General features: G+C 40.6%; 1 protein-coding gene across 8 annotated transcripts in view; it reads left to right on the forward strand.

Annotated features, from left to right (window-relative positions):
- The window catches only part of LOC149312139 (liprin-alpha-2), a 318,268-nt gene that overhangs the window by 162,992 nt on the left and 136,230 nt on the right, over positions 1–19,046 (forward strand). For 5 of the 8 annotated variants that reach the window (XM_089524024.1, XM_089524025.1, XM_089524029.1 and 2 more), the window contains one exon: positions 10,013–10,075. The exons of 2 other annotated variants lie outside the window; for them this stretch is intronic. In XM_089524024.1, the coding sequence (XP_089380150.1) occupies positions 10,013–10,075 (63 nt within the window). Of the gene's footprint in view, positions 1–10,012; positions 10,076–10,400; positions 10,420–19,046 lie in introns of those variants that run through there. One more of the 8 variants, XM_089524031.1, reaches the window with a different exon arrangement.

Here is a 19,046-nt window from a genome sequence, read left to right on the forward strand (position 1 = left end):
CCTGGAGGACCGGAATTCCCGGTCACCGAGCCCAGCTCCCAGAGCGTCGCGGGGCGGAAGGGCCTCCCTTTCACCCCACGCACCAATAGGGAGCTGGGGCAAGCCCCAGAGCACTCTGGGGCTTGTAGTCGTTCGCTGCGTCTAGTGGCAAAGCGGTCAGCCCGCCGAGTCGGGCAACCGCTTTTTTTAAGAGAGACGTATGCTCCATTGCTTTTCATTCAAATCATCTTCCAGTGCCAAAAAAGAAACGAAAAGAAAAGAAACAGTAAATCTAGTTAAAAACAAGAGTTTCAATCATCTTAAATAGTACTCTAAATCAGAATTGCTCAAAGTGGTGGTCGTCTGTAGACAAGTGACAGATTGTGAGCTATTGGCTGCAAGTCTTCAGCAGCTTTCCAGGAAAGAAACAGTTGTCATAAAAAGGTGCAGATCTGGTGTTGGTCCTGCCAGTTCCTCACCTTAGCTATCTTAAGAAGCAGTGCTCGAAACATCTATACAGGTTAGCTATCACTTACATAAAATACTTAGGTCTAGAAATATGTTGAATTTCAGATTTTGGGGTTTTTGTTTTTTGAATACTTGCCTACACATATTGAGATATCTTGGAGATAGGACCCAAGTAAAAACGGGAAATTCATTTCTGTTTCATACTTACCATATACGCACAGCTTTAAGGTAACTTTTTACACAATATTTTTATATTTCTGAACTATGAGAAAGCAAAGGTGTCACTATCTCAGCAACCCATGTAAACAATTTTGGATTTCTGAGTATTTCAGATTTCTCTGAATACTCAAGCTGTATTAGTAAGGGAAAAATCAGAAGAACTACTCAAAATTAACAAACAATTCAGATTGCACATCTTGCAAGCCCAGAGAGAGAGGATAAATTACAAGAGAGAGGGAGATGAAATACATTTTCAAGAGAGAATCATTTTATGATCTCAGGGCAACTCTGCAGTAAAGTCCCTGCTTCTGGTAGTCAATGCTCTTAAAGGAAAATAAATGAAGATGTGCAGAGAATGCTTTGTTCAAGCATACAAGTAAAAGGACTCTTTTAGCCTTCCAAAAGCTAAAGAGGGATGATGGGCACCCTTTCTGTTCTGGCTTCCATGTGTGTGTGGGTAAGGTCTGTAGCGATGCTGAACATGATTGTGGCATTTTACACAAGTGGAAATTCTGATTGCACAAGCCCATGAAAACATACTCAACCACACATGGGAGGCATTCACACTTTTTTGCCCCAAGGAGATCCAAATCTCCACTGTGATGCAATATTGAATCAGTGTTCCCACTACGTTTTCCGTGTTCCCACTACCTTAAAATGCCACGGAATCTCTCTGTGGCATTTTAACCTTGTTGTCATTCACACATGCCAGTGGAGCGATTGTAAATGGAGGCACCTCCATTTCTGGGAGTGATGCAGCACAATCTGAATCAATTTGGTAGCGTACCCCACTACCGAAGATGTGAATTGTTGTGGCTCTTAAAAAAAAGACATAGGGAAAAACCAGTATCAAATATACCGAGCTAAGTGGGCTTAAGTGGGTTTTCTGGCAGCCCCCCTGGAAAGTGCACTGAGTGCTTTTGGGGTGAGTGTGAACACCATGAAAATAACCTGGTTTCACACTGGGTTATTTTCATAGTGTGAGTGGGGCCATGGTCACTGTCTTGGTGCAGACTAGTTGTGCCAGGTTGTGGAGGTTAGAGTAGAGCAAGAGTGGTAAAAAAATGCACCTTCATCTGTCCACCATAATGACATTTGCTGAATATGTGGAGAGGGCTGCTTTTGAGAAGGATGTATGAGTCTCTGGCCATTAAGAGCTAACCTATCTGTCAAACACCTTGAAATGAATCCAGAAGAAAATAAGCAGCTGGTACTGTTTCTGCTACACTGGTTCAATGCACTTCCTCCTCCCAGCATATAGCAGGAGGCAGCTAGCAGTGTTTTTCTTTTGCTAGGGAACAGGCAGTGTTTGTGGAACTGGATAGGAGCCATTAGCATTGTTCTCTGTAGCCTGAAATGTCCTTAACAATCTGAGTGACAGCAGGAACAAGGGCTAAACTAAGCAAACCAGGAACTGCATGTTACATTACAAAGATGAAGCTAGCAGATACATTTTCATTATTGCAATGCTTCCACTGCAGATGATTTTTTTAAAAAAAACAACAATCAGGTACATAGCTAGCATTTTAGGAAGGGGGGGGGGTCCAGACTAAGTGCCACCATTATCATGTATCTAATGGAAGGGGGGTCCGGACCCCACAGACCCCCCTTGGCTACGTTCCTGCAACAACACAGGAATCCTAGGAATAAAAAGACCTTGTTGAGGACACTGAGAAGCCAGTGTAGTGTAGTGGTGAGTGCTTAACTAGGATTCTGAGATACCAGGTTTCAATGTCTTGCTCAGCAACGAAAACCCACTGGGTAATCTTGAGCAATTTATTCTCTGGTGGCTCAAGAGAAAGGCCAACTCTCAATATATCTTGCCAAGAAAACCTAATGATAGTTGAAATTGTCTTGAAAGTCCATAACAGCAAAAACAAATTGGTACCAATGAGAGCCTTTTCCCAAACCCTGTCGTCTTGCTCATAAAATCATGGCTGAAAAGGAAAATAAGAAACTCCACAATGGGGGGAGCAAATAAATATGGGCCCCCAACTTCTTTTCTCTATAAAAAGCAACTTCACTGCTAGCTATATCTTTAATATAATGTATGGCATGGCTATCAATAAATGCATTGTTGGCATATTGATGTTGCAGTTCTTTGCCATGTCTCCACATGCCTCAAAACAAGCCATTTTAGATGCAAGCTGTTAATCATAGTTGTTCTTTGGGGACTTGTTGAACTTTGTAATATATATTACACCATAGGCTTTGTGATTAACCCGATCTCAAATGTAGGACCTTTCATTGTCTTTCCTCCTCACCATTCTTTCACCTTTGCTGTGAAGAGCTACACCAGGCGTTCTGGGCTGGATCTAGCTTTAATTTTAGGCCTCCACCAAGACTTTATTTAATACCAAAAAGTGACATACATCAATTCTATAGGATAAGCTTTAGTAGTGATAAATTCAATTGTCTACAACAAAGATACCATAGTCCTTTAGCTGGTGGATTTCAGCATCTCCTCACAATGAATGCTGTAATTGGTCTCCTAAACAAAAAATTATACCCAGATTTTCCCTATCTCTGGATAAAGGTCCCCTGGGCTGGGGCAGGGTGCACTCTCCTCCAATTGAGACAACTGGACAATGCACTCCCAGAGTTATATATGGCTAAACCAAACAAATGAAAATGAAACACATAGATATGACTCATTCTCATTCTAATAAAGAGGAGAACAATACAAGCAAATTGCTGACAGGAAGGAGTAATGGTTTATTCCCAGCCACCACTGTATCCTTGAACTGTCATGATATCCCCCTGTACCCATAATTTCTTGAGAATAACCCCAATTGAATTCAAGAATTTCTCCAAGTACACATAACAGGGATGGAAATGCTAGTTGCAAATGATCATGCATCCATCCCATATGCCAGTCTGTCATCCCTCCATCTTCCCCTGTACAGTCCTACTTTGCTGCTTCATCGTAGCACAAAAGTGAACTTGGACTCTCAAAGGTTATGCTGGTTGAGCACAAGTTTTTAAAGATTGTACCAAGAGAGTAAGTTATGCATGGCTGCTGCCACAATGCAGAATTAAAGCAGCTTGACTCCACTTTAACTGCCATGGTTCCATCCTACGGATTCCTGGGATTTGTAGTTTGTTGTGGATTTGTAGAGAAGGCTAAATATCTCACAAAGCTACAAATCCCAGAATTCCATAGCAATGAACCATGGCAGTTAAAACGGTGTCAAACTGCAGTGTAGATGCAGCCTATGTGTCTTCCGTGACCACCCAAGTAGCCCACACTAGCTGAGCACGGAAAGGCTCATTATCAGGGGGTGGGCTGTCAGGTGATAAAATTGGCCTCACTAGTCATGAACAGCTGAACAGTGTACACACTGATGAAATCATAGATCTTCAAAGCATGTGCATATCTAACCAAAATTGATGCATTTCAGACACAGATAAAGTCAGCAGATACATGCCTCATCTCTCAGTTGTAGCCTCATGATAGTTTCTGAATGTAGTAGTTCTCAAACAACAACAAATTTGTTGTACTACAGTGCTTCCCACTGTGTGCATCTGGTTGCATTGTTACTTTCTGCTGAGGCACACCTGTGAAGCACGTCTAATCACTTTTGGGAAATTCCTTCTTGTTAGCTGTGAGTATTTGATCCTCTCTTTCTTATAGTTCAGCTGAACATGCAGTGGGGGAAAAGTCTGAATATATTAGATTGGGGAACCAAATAGGAAATTATCCTGATTCCCTGCAGGTAGTAATGCTGCAAAGGAATGAAATCAAATATATTCTCTTTTTTTTCTGTATATTGTGAGTGTATTCTTCTTCCATAAAAGGGAAAGTCAAGCCAATAGTTTTAATTCTTATTATATTTCTTGCTAAGGAGACACAAAGATTATGCTTTTAAAAAGTGCTTAAATATTTTATTTAAGCCTCACTGCTAATATCCAAGTAAGTTAGTGATGTTTTGCAGAGGAGTTCCAAGTATACTGGACAGAACTGGAGAAAGGAAAGGAGCCTTTTGAAGGTGCAGGTAGGGATGCCATATCCCGGCGGGCCCCGGGACAAACCCGCTTTTGGGGGGGCCCTGCCTGCCCCGGCCTGGTCCCCCCCCAATTGGGGCCTTTGTCCCAGGCCCAGCCTCCGGGCCAGGTGCGCTCATGCGGCCATTACCACGGCCGCTAACACGGCTGGCCGGCCACCCACCTCCTCTTCCTCCTCCATGGCCGTGCCGCGCCGCCCTCCACCTCCACCGCTCCTCCTCCACCTCCCCTCCCAGCACAGCTTAAGGGGCTTAAGGGGCAGCACTCGCCTCCTAAGCCTTCTGGCCAATGGCAGACGAGCAGGGGCTGGCCTAGTTTCCAGTGCCAGTCTGCCATTGGCCAGTGTCAGGAGCCTTGGAGGAGGAGGAGGAGGCAAAGGAGGAGGAACAGGAGGTAAAGGAGGCAAAGGAGGAGGATAGGCCTCTGGGCCAGGGGGAGGGAAAGGTTTTTTTTTATTTTTAAATATATTCAACCCAGCCTTGGTTTTTAATTTTTGTTATTAAATAACAAAGTGTCCTCCATTTTGACCATGTCTAAGAAACATGCATTTATATAGACATTTTTTAAAAAAAATCATTATTTTTGGCATGTCCTCCATTTTAAAAAAGTGTCCTACATTTGTAAATCTTGTCCTACATTTGTCCCGGTTTGGAGCTCCTGACTTATGGCAACCCTAGGTGCAGGAGACTTTGGGGAGGATGGGAGAGCTGGAAGAGCAAAGATCAGTCCAAATATTGTGGATGGGATGTGTGAAAGGAAAAGCTCAAAGGCTGGGATTCACAGCCATACAACAATAATGTGATTGGTTTTGATGGCACTCCCTCCCCCCCTTCCCCCCCCCCCAAATAAATGGTTTGAGGTTATTTGCATAAGGTTAATTGGCTGGCTAAGGATGATAGGAGAAAAGCCAAAAGAAATAGTGATTTATTTTTGAAGGAAGAGGAGTCAGAAACAAAAACAGTCTGCTTGATTCAGTACTCTTAACCACAAAAGATCAGTGTCTACATAGAACAAGCTGACTGCTATAGATAAGACGACAGCCGCAAAAGCAACTTTGATGGACCTGAAGAGAGCGGGCAGTATAAAACACATCAGTCAGCAAATGAAAGCTAGTTCTGGGTCCTGTGCAAGGACCATGTAAATGAAACTTCAGATACTGTGGTTTTTAACCTTCCAGGTAAGGGAAAACTATAGACAATTATTGATGCCATTTTCACTAAGCAAATCAGTTGTATTTGTTGTATAACTGCATTTAGAAAGAGGAGAGAGAGACTCAGTTTGCCCTTCTAGAAGTACTAACATTTATTTTCTCATACCCCTCCCCCCCCACACACACATAAATCACTGATTTTCTCTTCCAAAATGTAGGCGAGAAGCCTCAGCTGCCAAACGGCGAGGCTTCCCGGCAGCGGAAAAAGAACCCGCCAAAGCAGGTTCTTTTTGCGTCATGCTTGCGACGCCTGAGTGCGCAAATGGCACACTCGTGACATCGCAAGCGCAACAGGACGTGCGGACGCTACGTGTTCGTCGCATCAAAATGCTGGCGCGCGTGTAGACAGACCGCCATCATTTTGACGTACTGAGTATGTACTAGGGTTAGGGAGCGTCTGAAAAGGACACTCCCAGGCAACCCTAGCACGTACTCAGTATGTGCTTTTTGGTCGATCTGGACAGGGCGGAAGTCACTCAAATATATACACAAGGTATAAAAATTAAATCATTGTCATCAACTGTGACTCAGAAAGCAAAGAGCAGAGCAGAAGGTCCTGCTTCCTAAAGAGGAAGGATGTTGCCATGTTACCCCCACTGATCCCCATCCTTGCTCCACATGCTTGCCTCAGCCTTTTTTCTTCATCCAAATTGCTTGCTCTAAGGGGTCCTTTCTAAGAGCCAGGTGTTGTGGGAGTGGGATGTCTATAGGGATTGCCTGCCAGAAAGAAAGAAGACCCATCACTAACTATATATATCCCACATTTAATTAATGAGTTTATTTTCTGAACTTGAATAATATGTGATACCAAATAATCAGCTAAGCTCATCAGTAAGCCACCGGAGCTTTCCATAGGGTGATTAGGGTGAAATCAGATGTAACACACACTTGAATCCTGTGCTTTCAAATGAGGAAGCCACAACCCTGAGTTTGTAGGAGGAGAGTAAGTTTGTTGATGACAGGATATCGAGGTAATAATAAAGATTTATTTATATGCCACCTTTCCCGTAGGATCAAGGTGGCTCACAGCATTAGATAAAACACAACCTACAGTTAAAATATGTCCCATTAGTTACTCCCCCCCAAAATTCCCCCACTAAAATAATATTAAACAGTCAACATATTAAAATTGACATAATTAAATATTTAAAATAGATTAATAACAATCAGACAATGACCAAAACAGAGACAAGGGATGAGCAATTTGGGTGTTCTTTAAGATGATCGATATTTATGGAAGACCGGGTGGATCATTCAGGGTTGCCATAAGTCAAAGCCAACTTAATGACACAACAAAAAACTCCACCAATTCCCACTTGGTCTAAAACTGTGAATTGAAGCTGGGATGAAAACAAAACATTTCAAAGGAAAGTAAACTGTGGCAGGAATAAAATCCATGAAATAGCGAAGGGTGAAAAGAGAAGGACATTTAGTATTCTTGGATAACGCATCTTGAAACAAAATAGCACTGAAAGTTGAAGCCATGCCCTCATAACTTGTTGCCTGGGGATGCCGAGTTTTATGACTCAGATTATTAACGAATCAGGTGTGATGAAAATTCTGAAGGCACAATGACTCTCTTGCCTTAGTATTGTAACTTCACTGAACCTTCAACACTGGTACAGCATCTGCCTTCAGCCAAGGCTGCAAGCTCTCTGCAAGTGCTAGGACAGTAGAAGCAAAGAGGAGGGGGTAGCAGCAGTATTACAAAGATCTGGTTTAAGCAAACCAACTTCTCGTTTTTATGTTTTCTGTAACACATGGCTCCAAAACACACTGCAGAAATAATCCAGTTTGAGACCTCATGTAACTGCCCTGGCCCAATGTTATGGAATTCTGGGAACTGTAGTTTGGTGAGACATTTGGCCTTCTCTGTCAGAAAGTTCTGGTACCGCAATAAACTACAATTCCCAGGAACTGCACTGTGGTTTGGACCATGAATGACTTTCCTGTGGTTGATGACATTGTGAACCATTTAGGCTACAAGTCTTTGCCTTTGATGGAAAGATGGGCCAATCCAATTGCTAGTTTCTACAAGAATAGTACCATTGAATCAATAGGGCTTGCCTAAATGTAGACCTGAGCATTCGATAGTTGATTCCGTCTATCTATTCTGGTTGGGATAAGCCACTGGATTTAGCCTAATGAGTCTAATGTACATGATGTAGAAAACTAAACTTCATATATCTTCAATTACAGTCTGAGGGGCCATGACTCAGGAATATATATGGACAGTTTGTTCATACACAAAATTTTTGTACTTCTTGTTCTCTAAAATATTCAGAGTAGACAATTTTGTTTTGAGAACTTAATCCTACATCTTTCAAACTTTTTGTTCCCAAACCTGGATGTTTTCTTTTAATTAAAAAGTGGTTTTAAAAGATGTTGTGCCTTTAGATGTACCTTGTGATATAATCTCTCAGGGAGGAAAAAAAAAAGATTTTGAGCAGATTCAGGTGGATTGAAATGTGTAGTTCTAAATCTCTGCAAACACCTAGATGTAATTTTACCCTTTCCACATCCCTGTCTGTCTCAGCGTCTCTTTAACAATAATGTCAAAACAGAATTTTATAGCTTTTAAACCAATGTGGACTTGTTAGAGGTTATAAAAATTTAATAATTGTCCTGAATATGAAAGACATATCTTGCCTGAATAACAAATCCGTGGATAAGGAGGGCCAACTGTACTTAATATTTTATTATAACTTTATAAAGAGGTTAACAAGTCCAACATATATATTTTTACATCCAGTTTTAAAAAAATGGATGGATGGATGGATGGATGGATGGATGGATGGATGGATGGATGGATGGATGGATTAATAAATTGTAATATATCTGTATGATTTCTTGATGTGTAATGTTCATAAATATGTGAGGCACAAAGTGCCATATACTTGATGATGTTGCTATGAATAGCCAAATATACTGATTTGGACATGGGATACAAGCAAATGTAGGCTGATGTTTTCTTATGCACGTTCAGTTAAGATAAATAAAATCTATGCAATATCATGGTGGTGCTCTTGTACCAGTATTCAGTTGACTGTATACTATTCTGTGATATCCAGCAGCATAGTGTAAATTTTGAAATGTAGGCACTCATGACACCTTCTAATGGTTGATTATTGATATCAACCATGAGTTCCTTTTTGTAGCACAACACTTTATTCCAAAGCCATGAAAACAGTTGATGTAGGCCCAAAACAGACGGGCCAAAAGAAGCGACTTCTGGCCACTTAGAGGGTGTGGCATTCAGATGATGTACACCCCAAAAGCATCCGTAAGCCACTCCAAGGCTGCCGAAGGTGGACCAAAGCTGCCATTTGGGACCAAAGCTGTCATTTGGGACTGCAGCAGCAGCCCACTTTGAGAGCAGGCCATGTGGTCACCACAGTCCCAGGCTGATTGTGGCCCACCCAAGGCAGAGCAGCCAGAGTCCATTCCTTGCTGCCCATCTTCTTCAGGCCAAACCATTCATATCTAACAGAAATATTCCTTTTGTATAGAAAGTGGGCCTTAAGTGCCCATTTGAAACCAAGCAACCCCTAAAATGTTTGTATTTTCACAGAGAAAGCTCAAAACATGGTTGCTAGGAAAATCCATTTTACCCCTCATTCTCCTTCCAATGCTACTATGAGGATTGCAGCTAAGCTTAAAGGAAACGGGAAAGTCAGGGTGGCTTTGGTCAGGGTCACTATGGTGGTGATGTCCATACTCATCAAAAAGTTTCACTGCTTGAATATTGTTAGCCTCAGCACCAATATACCTTAAACAAAATTTTAAAAGGCTATTATAAATATTTGAAGTGTTCCAAATGAAGCTCAATGCATATTGCATACGACTCTTAATTTATCTAAACGTTTTTAATCAGCATTTTACTGTTAATATCACATTCCACATACAGTGTTAATAATGTAGTCAACATATAGTCATTATTGTATATCTTCTACATTGACTTCTGTTCTTCAAAGTTCTTTTTAAGCTGAGCTTTTCAGTGTGGTTGACCATTGCAGTTGGGTGAAAATTTAAAACACTGATGTTTCTTTGTTACTTTTTTTTAAAAAAAATGTTTTGTTTTACCAACAAAGTCTTTCCATTCAGTGGACTCTCTGTTGCACACTTTTTCAGATGACGGTTGCTGCTGGTACGAGCATTGAGAATAACATTCAAAGGACCATATCCTGCCCTAATGTATGTTCTACATATCTTGGATTTTTGTGTGATTTAAATGCAAAATCTCATTATATGAATGTGCTCATGTCACCTACAATGTCATATTCATTTCAGGCATTCAGCTTATTATACTACAAGTAAAGTTTCAAAGCTAGTAATTGCCAGAGCTTAGAAACAATGTATTTTAACAGAAGTGGGAGCCATGCATCCCTCCAGATGTTATGGGATTGCAACACCCTGCATGCTTCAACATTGACTTGGGTGGCTGGGACTTGTGGTCCAACAACTTCTGGAAGGCCTCATGATTCTTCTCATTATCCGTGGCATGAAAAATAATGCTGTTACCTTTACCTGTTGTTTTTGTGAGTATCTTTACTACCAATGATGCTACTTTTTAAAATAGAATAATGACCAATAATGTTACTTTTTAGTGTTTCTAAAAATATTTCTTTTAGCATATTGTTTGTAGAATGTTTGGTCATTTTCCAACATTTTAAACTGTATTTAAAATTTAAACAAAAGAACATTACCAGCTAGTAATACACTGGGAGTTAATTACATCATTCTTCCAATATCATGCCATGGGATGATGATTTATTTCAAAAAAAAGTAATGAATATTTAAAATAATTATTTGAAAAATAAAATTGGAAGCCCTGGCCACTGATTCTGGTTGCTTTGCTTGTAAAGTTTCTGATCATGTAGTAAAAAATCTTTCCGAATTGCTTCCTATCAGCTTGGCACTTTTCTTCTTTTGAAATAAAAGATGCAGGGCCTTGATGCCATGTTTATTTGATGGCCAAATTCAGCCTAATTACCAAAGAAAACTAAAGCTACTCTTGATTGTAAACGTTACTCATGTGCTTGAAGTACAATAAGAGTTTTTGTATTTCACACAACCCACTTCCATCAAAGTCTTGCAAAGCATGAACTAATTTATTTCATATGTCAAAATGTAACTGCTATCAGGCATACTCTGCTCTTTAACAACTGACTTTTGGATTTTCCACATATACATCCATGCCCCTCACACTACATGTAATGAAGCCTTATCAAAAATTGTGGAGTAAATGAAGCAGGAACAGATGTTACCATATAAGGGCATGATCTACATAGGTTTGAGTAACTTTTTAGAATCACCCATAGATGTCAACACTATCTGGACAGCCTCACTGAGTAAATCAGGGGTGATAAATCTTTAACCCGTCTAATGTTTTAGACTATCATTCCCACAGTTCCTGAACATTAAACATGCTGGGAGGAACCTCTGGGAGTTGAAATATGAAATATCAGGAAGGCTCAAGTCTTGACACTCTTGGACTAGATTAGGAGGCATAATTGCATTTGTGTCCATTTTGAAGTCAGCCCCATAGAATTAAGTGGGATTTACTCCCACATATAGCAGAGATGGGCAAACTGAACTGAAGGAGACTTAACATTAAAGGAGTGGCAGTCTTTTCAAGTTCCAGGGTTACAGCTGGTGAAGGTACAGTAGAGGGGCAAATGACACCCATCAACTCAGACGTTGGCCACCTCTTAGGTACAGGGTTGCAGCCTGAGCGGTTTTGAAGACTCATATATTTGTTTAATTTAGGGTCATGACAGAAACCTAAAAGGATCCTTAGCTGCCACCACCAATTTCTACCAAAACATTCATAATTATCTCCTAGAAGAAGCAAAAGAAAGAAAATTAAAAATAGATAAATTAAAGAGGGTGGATACCTAAACCTATATTAGGGCTGCAGCCACTTACTTAGAATTTGTGTTCTGCCAAAGCTGAGTGGGAGTAATTTCGAGAAATTATACAGAATGTATTTATTTGTTTGTTTGTTTGTTTGTTTGTGTAAAAATTGTTCATTCCCTCAGTTTTGAAAATGTTCTATTACAGCTTATATGTAACAATTATATTTGATAAAATATAAGTAGTACAAAATATTTATTGAAATAGAAGAATAGTATAAAAACATCAGTCACTGAGTGAAATAGCTCTAATATATGTGTGTTAAACATCCTGCCACATGAATAAAATAGAGGCAGCTTACACAACTGCCACAGGATATGTCAGTTCAGGGTGACTTTCATCCATTCTGTCAGAGGCCAACATGGTTGTGTAACTAGTGTGTGGCATATGCAAAACATTGCACACATTGAATTTTTTTTATGATAAATGCTGCTTCCCATGTGATCATTTAAAACCCAATTTGTGCCTGCCATTCAGCAGATTGCACAACCATGTCATTTTATACTAACAGTGTAGCTAAAGACTAGTGACAGTTCGCTAAAAACTTTTACTTTGTCACAAAAGGATGGAAAAAAATACTGACAAATTTTCTCATCTGACAGTTTCTCATCCTTGGCAAGGAAAAAAGTCAACTGCATGACCTCAGTTTTGCATTTTATGATTTTTATTTTTTAAAAATTTGCAAGAATGTTGTTTGTGCAAAATCAATTTGTACAGAAAAAATGTGTTTTGTACAAAATATACAGATTTTCCCTCAAATATAATCTATTTTATGTAAACAAATGTTCAAACCCCCCCCCCCCATCATTAAAATGTGCAGAAATTTTCATAATCTCAATCAACAGGGAGAAAAGTTTCAAAATTACTATAATTTACAAGAACAAGATAAATGAAGATTTTCATCCCTAATGTCATGGAATGGAACCTGGGTTATGAAATTTGAAGGATTTATTCATACGTTCATACTGTACAGAAATGCAATGTAGCATGTCACTTTGCATTATGAGACCATCAAACCTAAAGTTAACCTAGAGCATCAAACTTAATCGAAGCAAGATTCCCCATATGCAAAGATTTTTACTGAATTAGCACTAGACCCTAAAATCCTTGGGATGGGAAAAGAGCGCATACATCTCTTTGCTATGATTATTATATTCCTGAAAAATGCCAGCAGTACTTTAAACAGCAATGATGTGTGGTAAAATGGAAGGGATTATTTACATTTTGGAGGGGTTGCCTCATTAGGCTATAGCAGTAAAAGCAACTTTGAAGTTTATGGCACCTTAAATACAGCCATTCTCTCAATGATTACTTGGATTTTTGTTGTTGTTGTTGTTGTTGTTGTGTGTCTTCACGTCATTTCCAACTTATGACAACCCTAAGGTGAATGCATTTTCTTGGCAAGTTTCTTCAGAAGGGGTTTGCCGTTGCCATCCACTGACTCTAGAGAGTGTGACTTGCCCAAGGTCACTCTGTGGGTTTCCATGGTCAACAAGGTTCAAACCTTGGTCTCCAGAGTCAGGGACGTAGCCAGGATTTTGGGAAGGGGGGGTCCAGACTAAGTGCCACCATTATAATGGGGCTTGGGTGAGGTGGCATGGCAACATGCACCATTCATTGTATCTAATGGAAGGGGGGGCGGACCCCAAGGACTCCCCCCTTGGCTACGTCCCTGCCAGAGTCATAGTCCAATGATCAAAGCACTACACTAGAGCTCCTCTAAATAGTCCTCTCAGTCTACATGATATGATTGCATTATAAATGCTTTATTGTAGCATAAGCTTTTAAGGACTAGGGTCTACTTTTATCAAATGTATCAAGTTTTGGTTTCAGTTGACAGCCATATGCACACACATACCCACATGTATGGGTACTGTTGAAAGAATTGTCAACAGTGAAATCAAATGGCAGCAAGATACAAAATGCTTATGTTTATCAAAGTAACAATTCACAGTGGAGGTAAACTGTGATAATCTAGTCACCAATCTCAGGATATTTATTTTACCACCTGTAGAAACACAGGGGACCATTGTCTCTCTTGAAGCCTACAAATATATGGACTCAGCCTTTGATAAATTCTGTTTAAACAATTTCACACTAGAATTTCCCTTTGAAATTTCCTTTGCAAAGGAGGGCAACTTGCAGGTCAACGTTGGAGTATCCTGTGAGATTAAAATGTTTCTGCATCTTGCCACCTCTAATGTCAGATGTTTGTCCATTCACTGTTTTGCATAGAAGCTAGCCTATTTCCCTCTTTGAAGGGAGGGTAGTCCCTGGTTGATTACAACAATACAGATGTTGTTTTTAAATTCAAGGTGATAACCCAATACCTATGAAAGGGAAATATTACTTCTAGGATGGGTTATAGTCCACAAAATTGTTTTATCTGGGAACAGCAGATGACTGTTTTGTTGCTTTCTCTGCTGAGTCTGTTTTGCTATGGATTATTGCTGTTTGCCATTCTGTCTTGTTTATCAGTGTTTTCATTACTTTGTGTGGATACTGTAGGTTAAGAAATGCCTGAAGTAAATCCTTTATGCCTGAAGTGAACCCATGTCTGGTGACCTAGAACAAATGTTGTTGTATTGTAAGCTGGATCTTGTGCCATGTTCTGAGTGGAGAATATACGTGGATAATTATGTTTAGCCATCACTGGGTTTCCAGTCAGATGAATTGACTTTAAGGCAGTTAACAATAACAACAACAACTGTTTTTGTTTTTTTGGGTTTTTTTTTACTTTTTCATCGTGCAGTTTTGTGATAGTGCCAAGAAAATCAACCTGCTGTGTGGACTGGTGGGAGCTCAGATTGATACTGATATGAAAACTGTACTACCTAGTAACTGTGTGTTTAAAATGTTAGCAATGTATCTCAGGCAAAAAAGAGGCATTCTGTAATCAAGAACTGAGGAAATGCTATCTTCTGTTAACCATATCTTTGCAGGGTATAGTGTCTTGTACATACATAGAACCAGTTTTATTGGTTTGAAAATAGAAAATGCCCTGAAAATGGATTAATGGTATGTGGGGACAGAGTGGCGAAATGTGTGGTGTAATCAGAGATCTCTGTGTATTACTAGTACAAATGCAACTACAGTGAGCACTTTGTATCCCCTGATTCTGCATTTACAGATTCAACCATCCACAGCTTCAAAAAATTCAAACAAAAATAAATTCCAGAAAGCAATTATTGATTTTGCCATCTTATGTAAGATGCACCATTTTACTACACCACTGTATACTTGAGCATCCATAGATTTGATATTCATGGGAGGTCCTGGAACAGTACAATGTAATAAGTATTTCTCATTATTTTAAATATAAAACCTGAAGATACATAAAACAAAAAGCAGAATATTTTCAATAACTATTTAAAAGGATAAAAGAAAAGCAACCAACTAAGTTATGCATGTGGTACTGAATAAGAGTTCTATGGCTACCATGAACGGCAAAAGAAAAACCCAAATAATTGAGTTCTATAATAAATAAAAGTTCTGTAACAAAGTTCTATAAGTCTCCCAGTGGGTAACAACTCTGGGGCCATACAGACCACCACAAAAGGATGGATAGGGGCTACCCCGGCACCATTTGGCCCAGCGCCGCAACAATCACACACCACAGTTCCAATCCACCCTAGAGCCAGGCCAAATAGGATTAAAAAAGTTTTGGGCCAGTAAAAAAATCACCTTAGGTGGCCCAGCCACAACCCCAGAGTGTCTTCAAGCCATTTTGGTGGCATGTGGCATGTAAACGCCACATCCCTGGAGCATCTTGAAGTCATCCACATCTGATTGGCCAGGGCGGCTTCTGGATGTCTTGGGATATGCATTGTCTAAATGCCACACCCTCAAGCTGTACAAAGCTGGCTTTACTGGCTGGTCTATTCTGGCCCTTTCTGGAGTGTCACTCAGTGCAGTTCAAACCCCCCTCATCTGCTGGTAATGACATTCAAGCTTTGACTAGCTTGGGGCCACCATACCTGATGGGGTGCCTGCCTGAGGACTGAGATCTGCTGGGAAGGGCCCTTTTCTGGGTCCCACCTATAGGAACATTAAATCATGACAAGATATGGGAGTGTGCCTTCTCTACTGTTGTACTCCATTTCAGAAATTCTCTCATCGTGGAGGTCTGAGTGGCACCGATGATTTCTTTCCAGTCTCAAGTAAAAACAAAGACATTTTATTAAACTTTTCAGGGTCTACTATTCAAATATACATGTGCAATTATTTTAATCTTTTAAACTGTTAAATTTGTTAAAATTTGTTAAATTTGTTAAATTGTTTAATATATTTTATTCCATCTAAATTATTTTATTATTTTAATTTTTTAAATATTATTCCACTTGTACCTCATCCTGAGATCCCATGATATAGGCAGGGATGTAGCCAAGGGGGGGGGGAGGGATCTTGGGGTCCAGACCCCCCCCCTTCCGTTAGAAAAATGAATGGTGTGTGCTGCTGCGCCGCCGCACCCAAGCCCCATTATAATGGTGGCACTTAGTCTGGAACCCCCCCCCCCCTTCCTAAAATCCTGGCTACGTCCCTGATATAGGACAGGATAAAAATATTTTAAGAAATCATTAGTTTAAAAATATACACAGTGGCTATTAACCATGAAATGATGATCAAATCACCTTAGAAGGCAGTTAAAAGTCATTCAAGAATTATGTTAAACACAGTTTTGTTGTGGCTGTAGCTGAAAAGGCTAGGTGAAGAACGGGCAGTAAAGGAACACAAACCAAACATGTTTGTTTGTGTTCCTTTACTGCCCGTTCTTCACCTAGCCTTTTCAGCTACAGCCACAACAAAACTGTGTTTAACATAATTCTTGAATGACTTTTAACTGCCTTCTAAGGTGATTTGATCATCCTTTCATGGTTAAAAAAAAAAAGGCCACAGCATTATTAGTCGCAGTAGAAGAGGCTTGGCCAAGCAAAGGGCACCAGATCCAGGCATTAGATGACCAGCCTGCCAACCATGGTTACTGTGGGAAGCCATGAAGGGCTGAAGTGGTATGCCACATGGGCAAAACCACTATGTGGTCTCCCTTTCACCTGGAAGGTGGGTACAACAGCCCCCAAGCTGAATGTGTCCCTGGATTAAGGTTGCCATAAGTCAGGACCTCCAAACCAGGACAAATGTAGGACAAATGTAGGACAACATTTTTAAATGTAGGACACATTTTTTTAAAATGGAGGACACACAAAAAAATTTGATAGTTTTTTTAAAAATGTTAATATAAATGCATGTTTCTTAGGCATGATCAAAATGGAGGACATTTTGGTGTTATTCCTAGTCAGATGGCAGAAATGTACTTCCCTTTCTGGCCAACCCCCACACGACAGCACATTTGGGCATTTCACATGGCTTTACTTAACATGGCCTCTTGCATATTTCAGAGGCTTATTCCATAACCAAATTCCTTGGGTTTAACTCTTAGCATGGTTTAACATGATTATGCATATTGAACATGAACAGGTGGTTTCACAAGAAGTGGATTTGCCATTTCAGTTTTCTTGAACCAACTGTACTTCTCAGAAGTGTGTATTTGGTCAAGGGAAAGCACAAAAAATACACCAAAAACACACTTTGGAAGGTGACACTGTCTTGCCTTCAGAAACAGTGCACGCATGCCTCAGAAGCTGGTTGATATCAATATCACCATCCTCATAATCATCACTATCTTTGTCCAAGCAAGCCAGGCTTCTTAGCATTCAAAGCACCCAAATGCATTTTCGAAAGTCACACCATCTCAACTTCAAAAAGAGTGAGCACAGGCCTCAGAAACTGGCTGATATCAATATCACCATCCTCAATCATCATCATCATCACTATCATTGTTAAAACAATGATAAAACATTGTTTAAAAAATAAAATAAAAAACAAGGGAGACCTGAAATGGCCACTCACCTCCCCTTCTCCTGCTGCTCCTGCTCTTCTTACTCTTTGTAATTCACTCCAAAGAGCCCTTTCCCCTCCCTCTGGCCCAGAGTCCTCCTCTGCTCCTCCTCTTCTGAGGCTCAGCCTCCTCAAGGGAACGAGCTCCCTTTTGAGGGCGGTGCATGGCCAGGGCCCAGACAAGTAAGCGAGCCGATCGTGCGCTTCCACCAGCCGCACCTGGGCAACTGCTCGGCGCAGTCGCGGAGGAGGAGGCAGAGGAGGAGGCGGGTGGCCAGGCGGCCACGCACGGCCCTGCAAGGCAAGGGGGATGCACAGGGGTGGAGGAGAAGGAGGAGGCAAAGGAGGAGGCAGACATGGAAGTGGGTGGCCAGCTGGCTGCATGACATGAGCAGCCGCGGCCATAAAGAAGGTGCGCGTGGGGGCGGAGGTGGCCGTGGGTGGGACGATCCCGCTTTTGGTGGGAAACCAGACTAGGGCCAGGCCAGCACCGCCAAAAGCGGGATTGTCCCGCCTGCAGCTGGGTTATGGCATCCCTACCCTGGATGCCATCACTCCATTGCCTCTTAAGGGCTCACCTGTACAGGGAATGATGGACATACTGGCCCAGTTACTCCACAAAACTGTATTCACCAAAGTTCTGACAGAAAGGAATGGGACATGTATACAGAGATGTGGCACACAACTCATCCCAACTGTGGCTTGCATGCAATGCCAGTGGCAGGAACAATGGGTGGAAATCCCGAATTGGAGCAGTATGCACGGGGGAACATTTTTAAATTATCAGGATAGACCAAATAGAGAACTACCTTGTTGTATCTGATTGAGGAAGCCTACCTTCTAGCCAATGAGGCAGGGTTTTGACTAGCTACACAAAAGCTGCCTAGGCCCCTGAAGTATTTCTGATTTTATGCCTTCTGTGTATCTCGATACAAATGTTATTTGTCCTTGTGTTCTGGATCTAGTGGATGATCCATTATGTTTTACATTGTTCTTTTTATAGTAAAACAAGGACATTCTTGAGTCAGATTACTGTTAACTTTTTTCACGTTATGAAAATTAGTGTATCATTTATTGCCAGATGTGTTCCTGTTACGTTGCTTATCAAATAACTATCTGGGGTATGTGGGGGTGGTAGTGTCAAAATCAGAAAGGGAGTTGCATCTGCTGTATCTTTGGCCAGACTGTAGTTGGCCTTCCCAGTTTTAATACTGTATGTGGACTTTTATCATATGTTGTCATAACAGCCTTGCATTTTATATGTTTTAACCGTATTTTTTAAATTTTCCTCTTTTAACAAATATGCATATTTTAATTATTTATGTTATGACTTATGGATACAACATTGAACAAG

The sequence above is a fragment of the Sceloporus occidentalis genome, unplaced genomic scaffold (assembly GCF_023333645.1).
Source record: "Sceloporus occidentalis isolate IW3139 unplaced genomic scaffold, rSceOcc1.0.p SCAF_5, whole genome shotgun sequence".
Classification (NCBI taxonomy): Eukaryota; Metazoa; Chordata; class Lepidosauria; order Squamata; family Phrynosomatidae; genus Sceloporus; species Sceloporus occidentalis.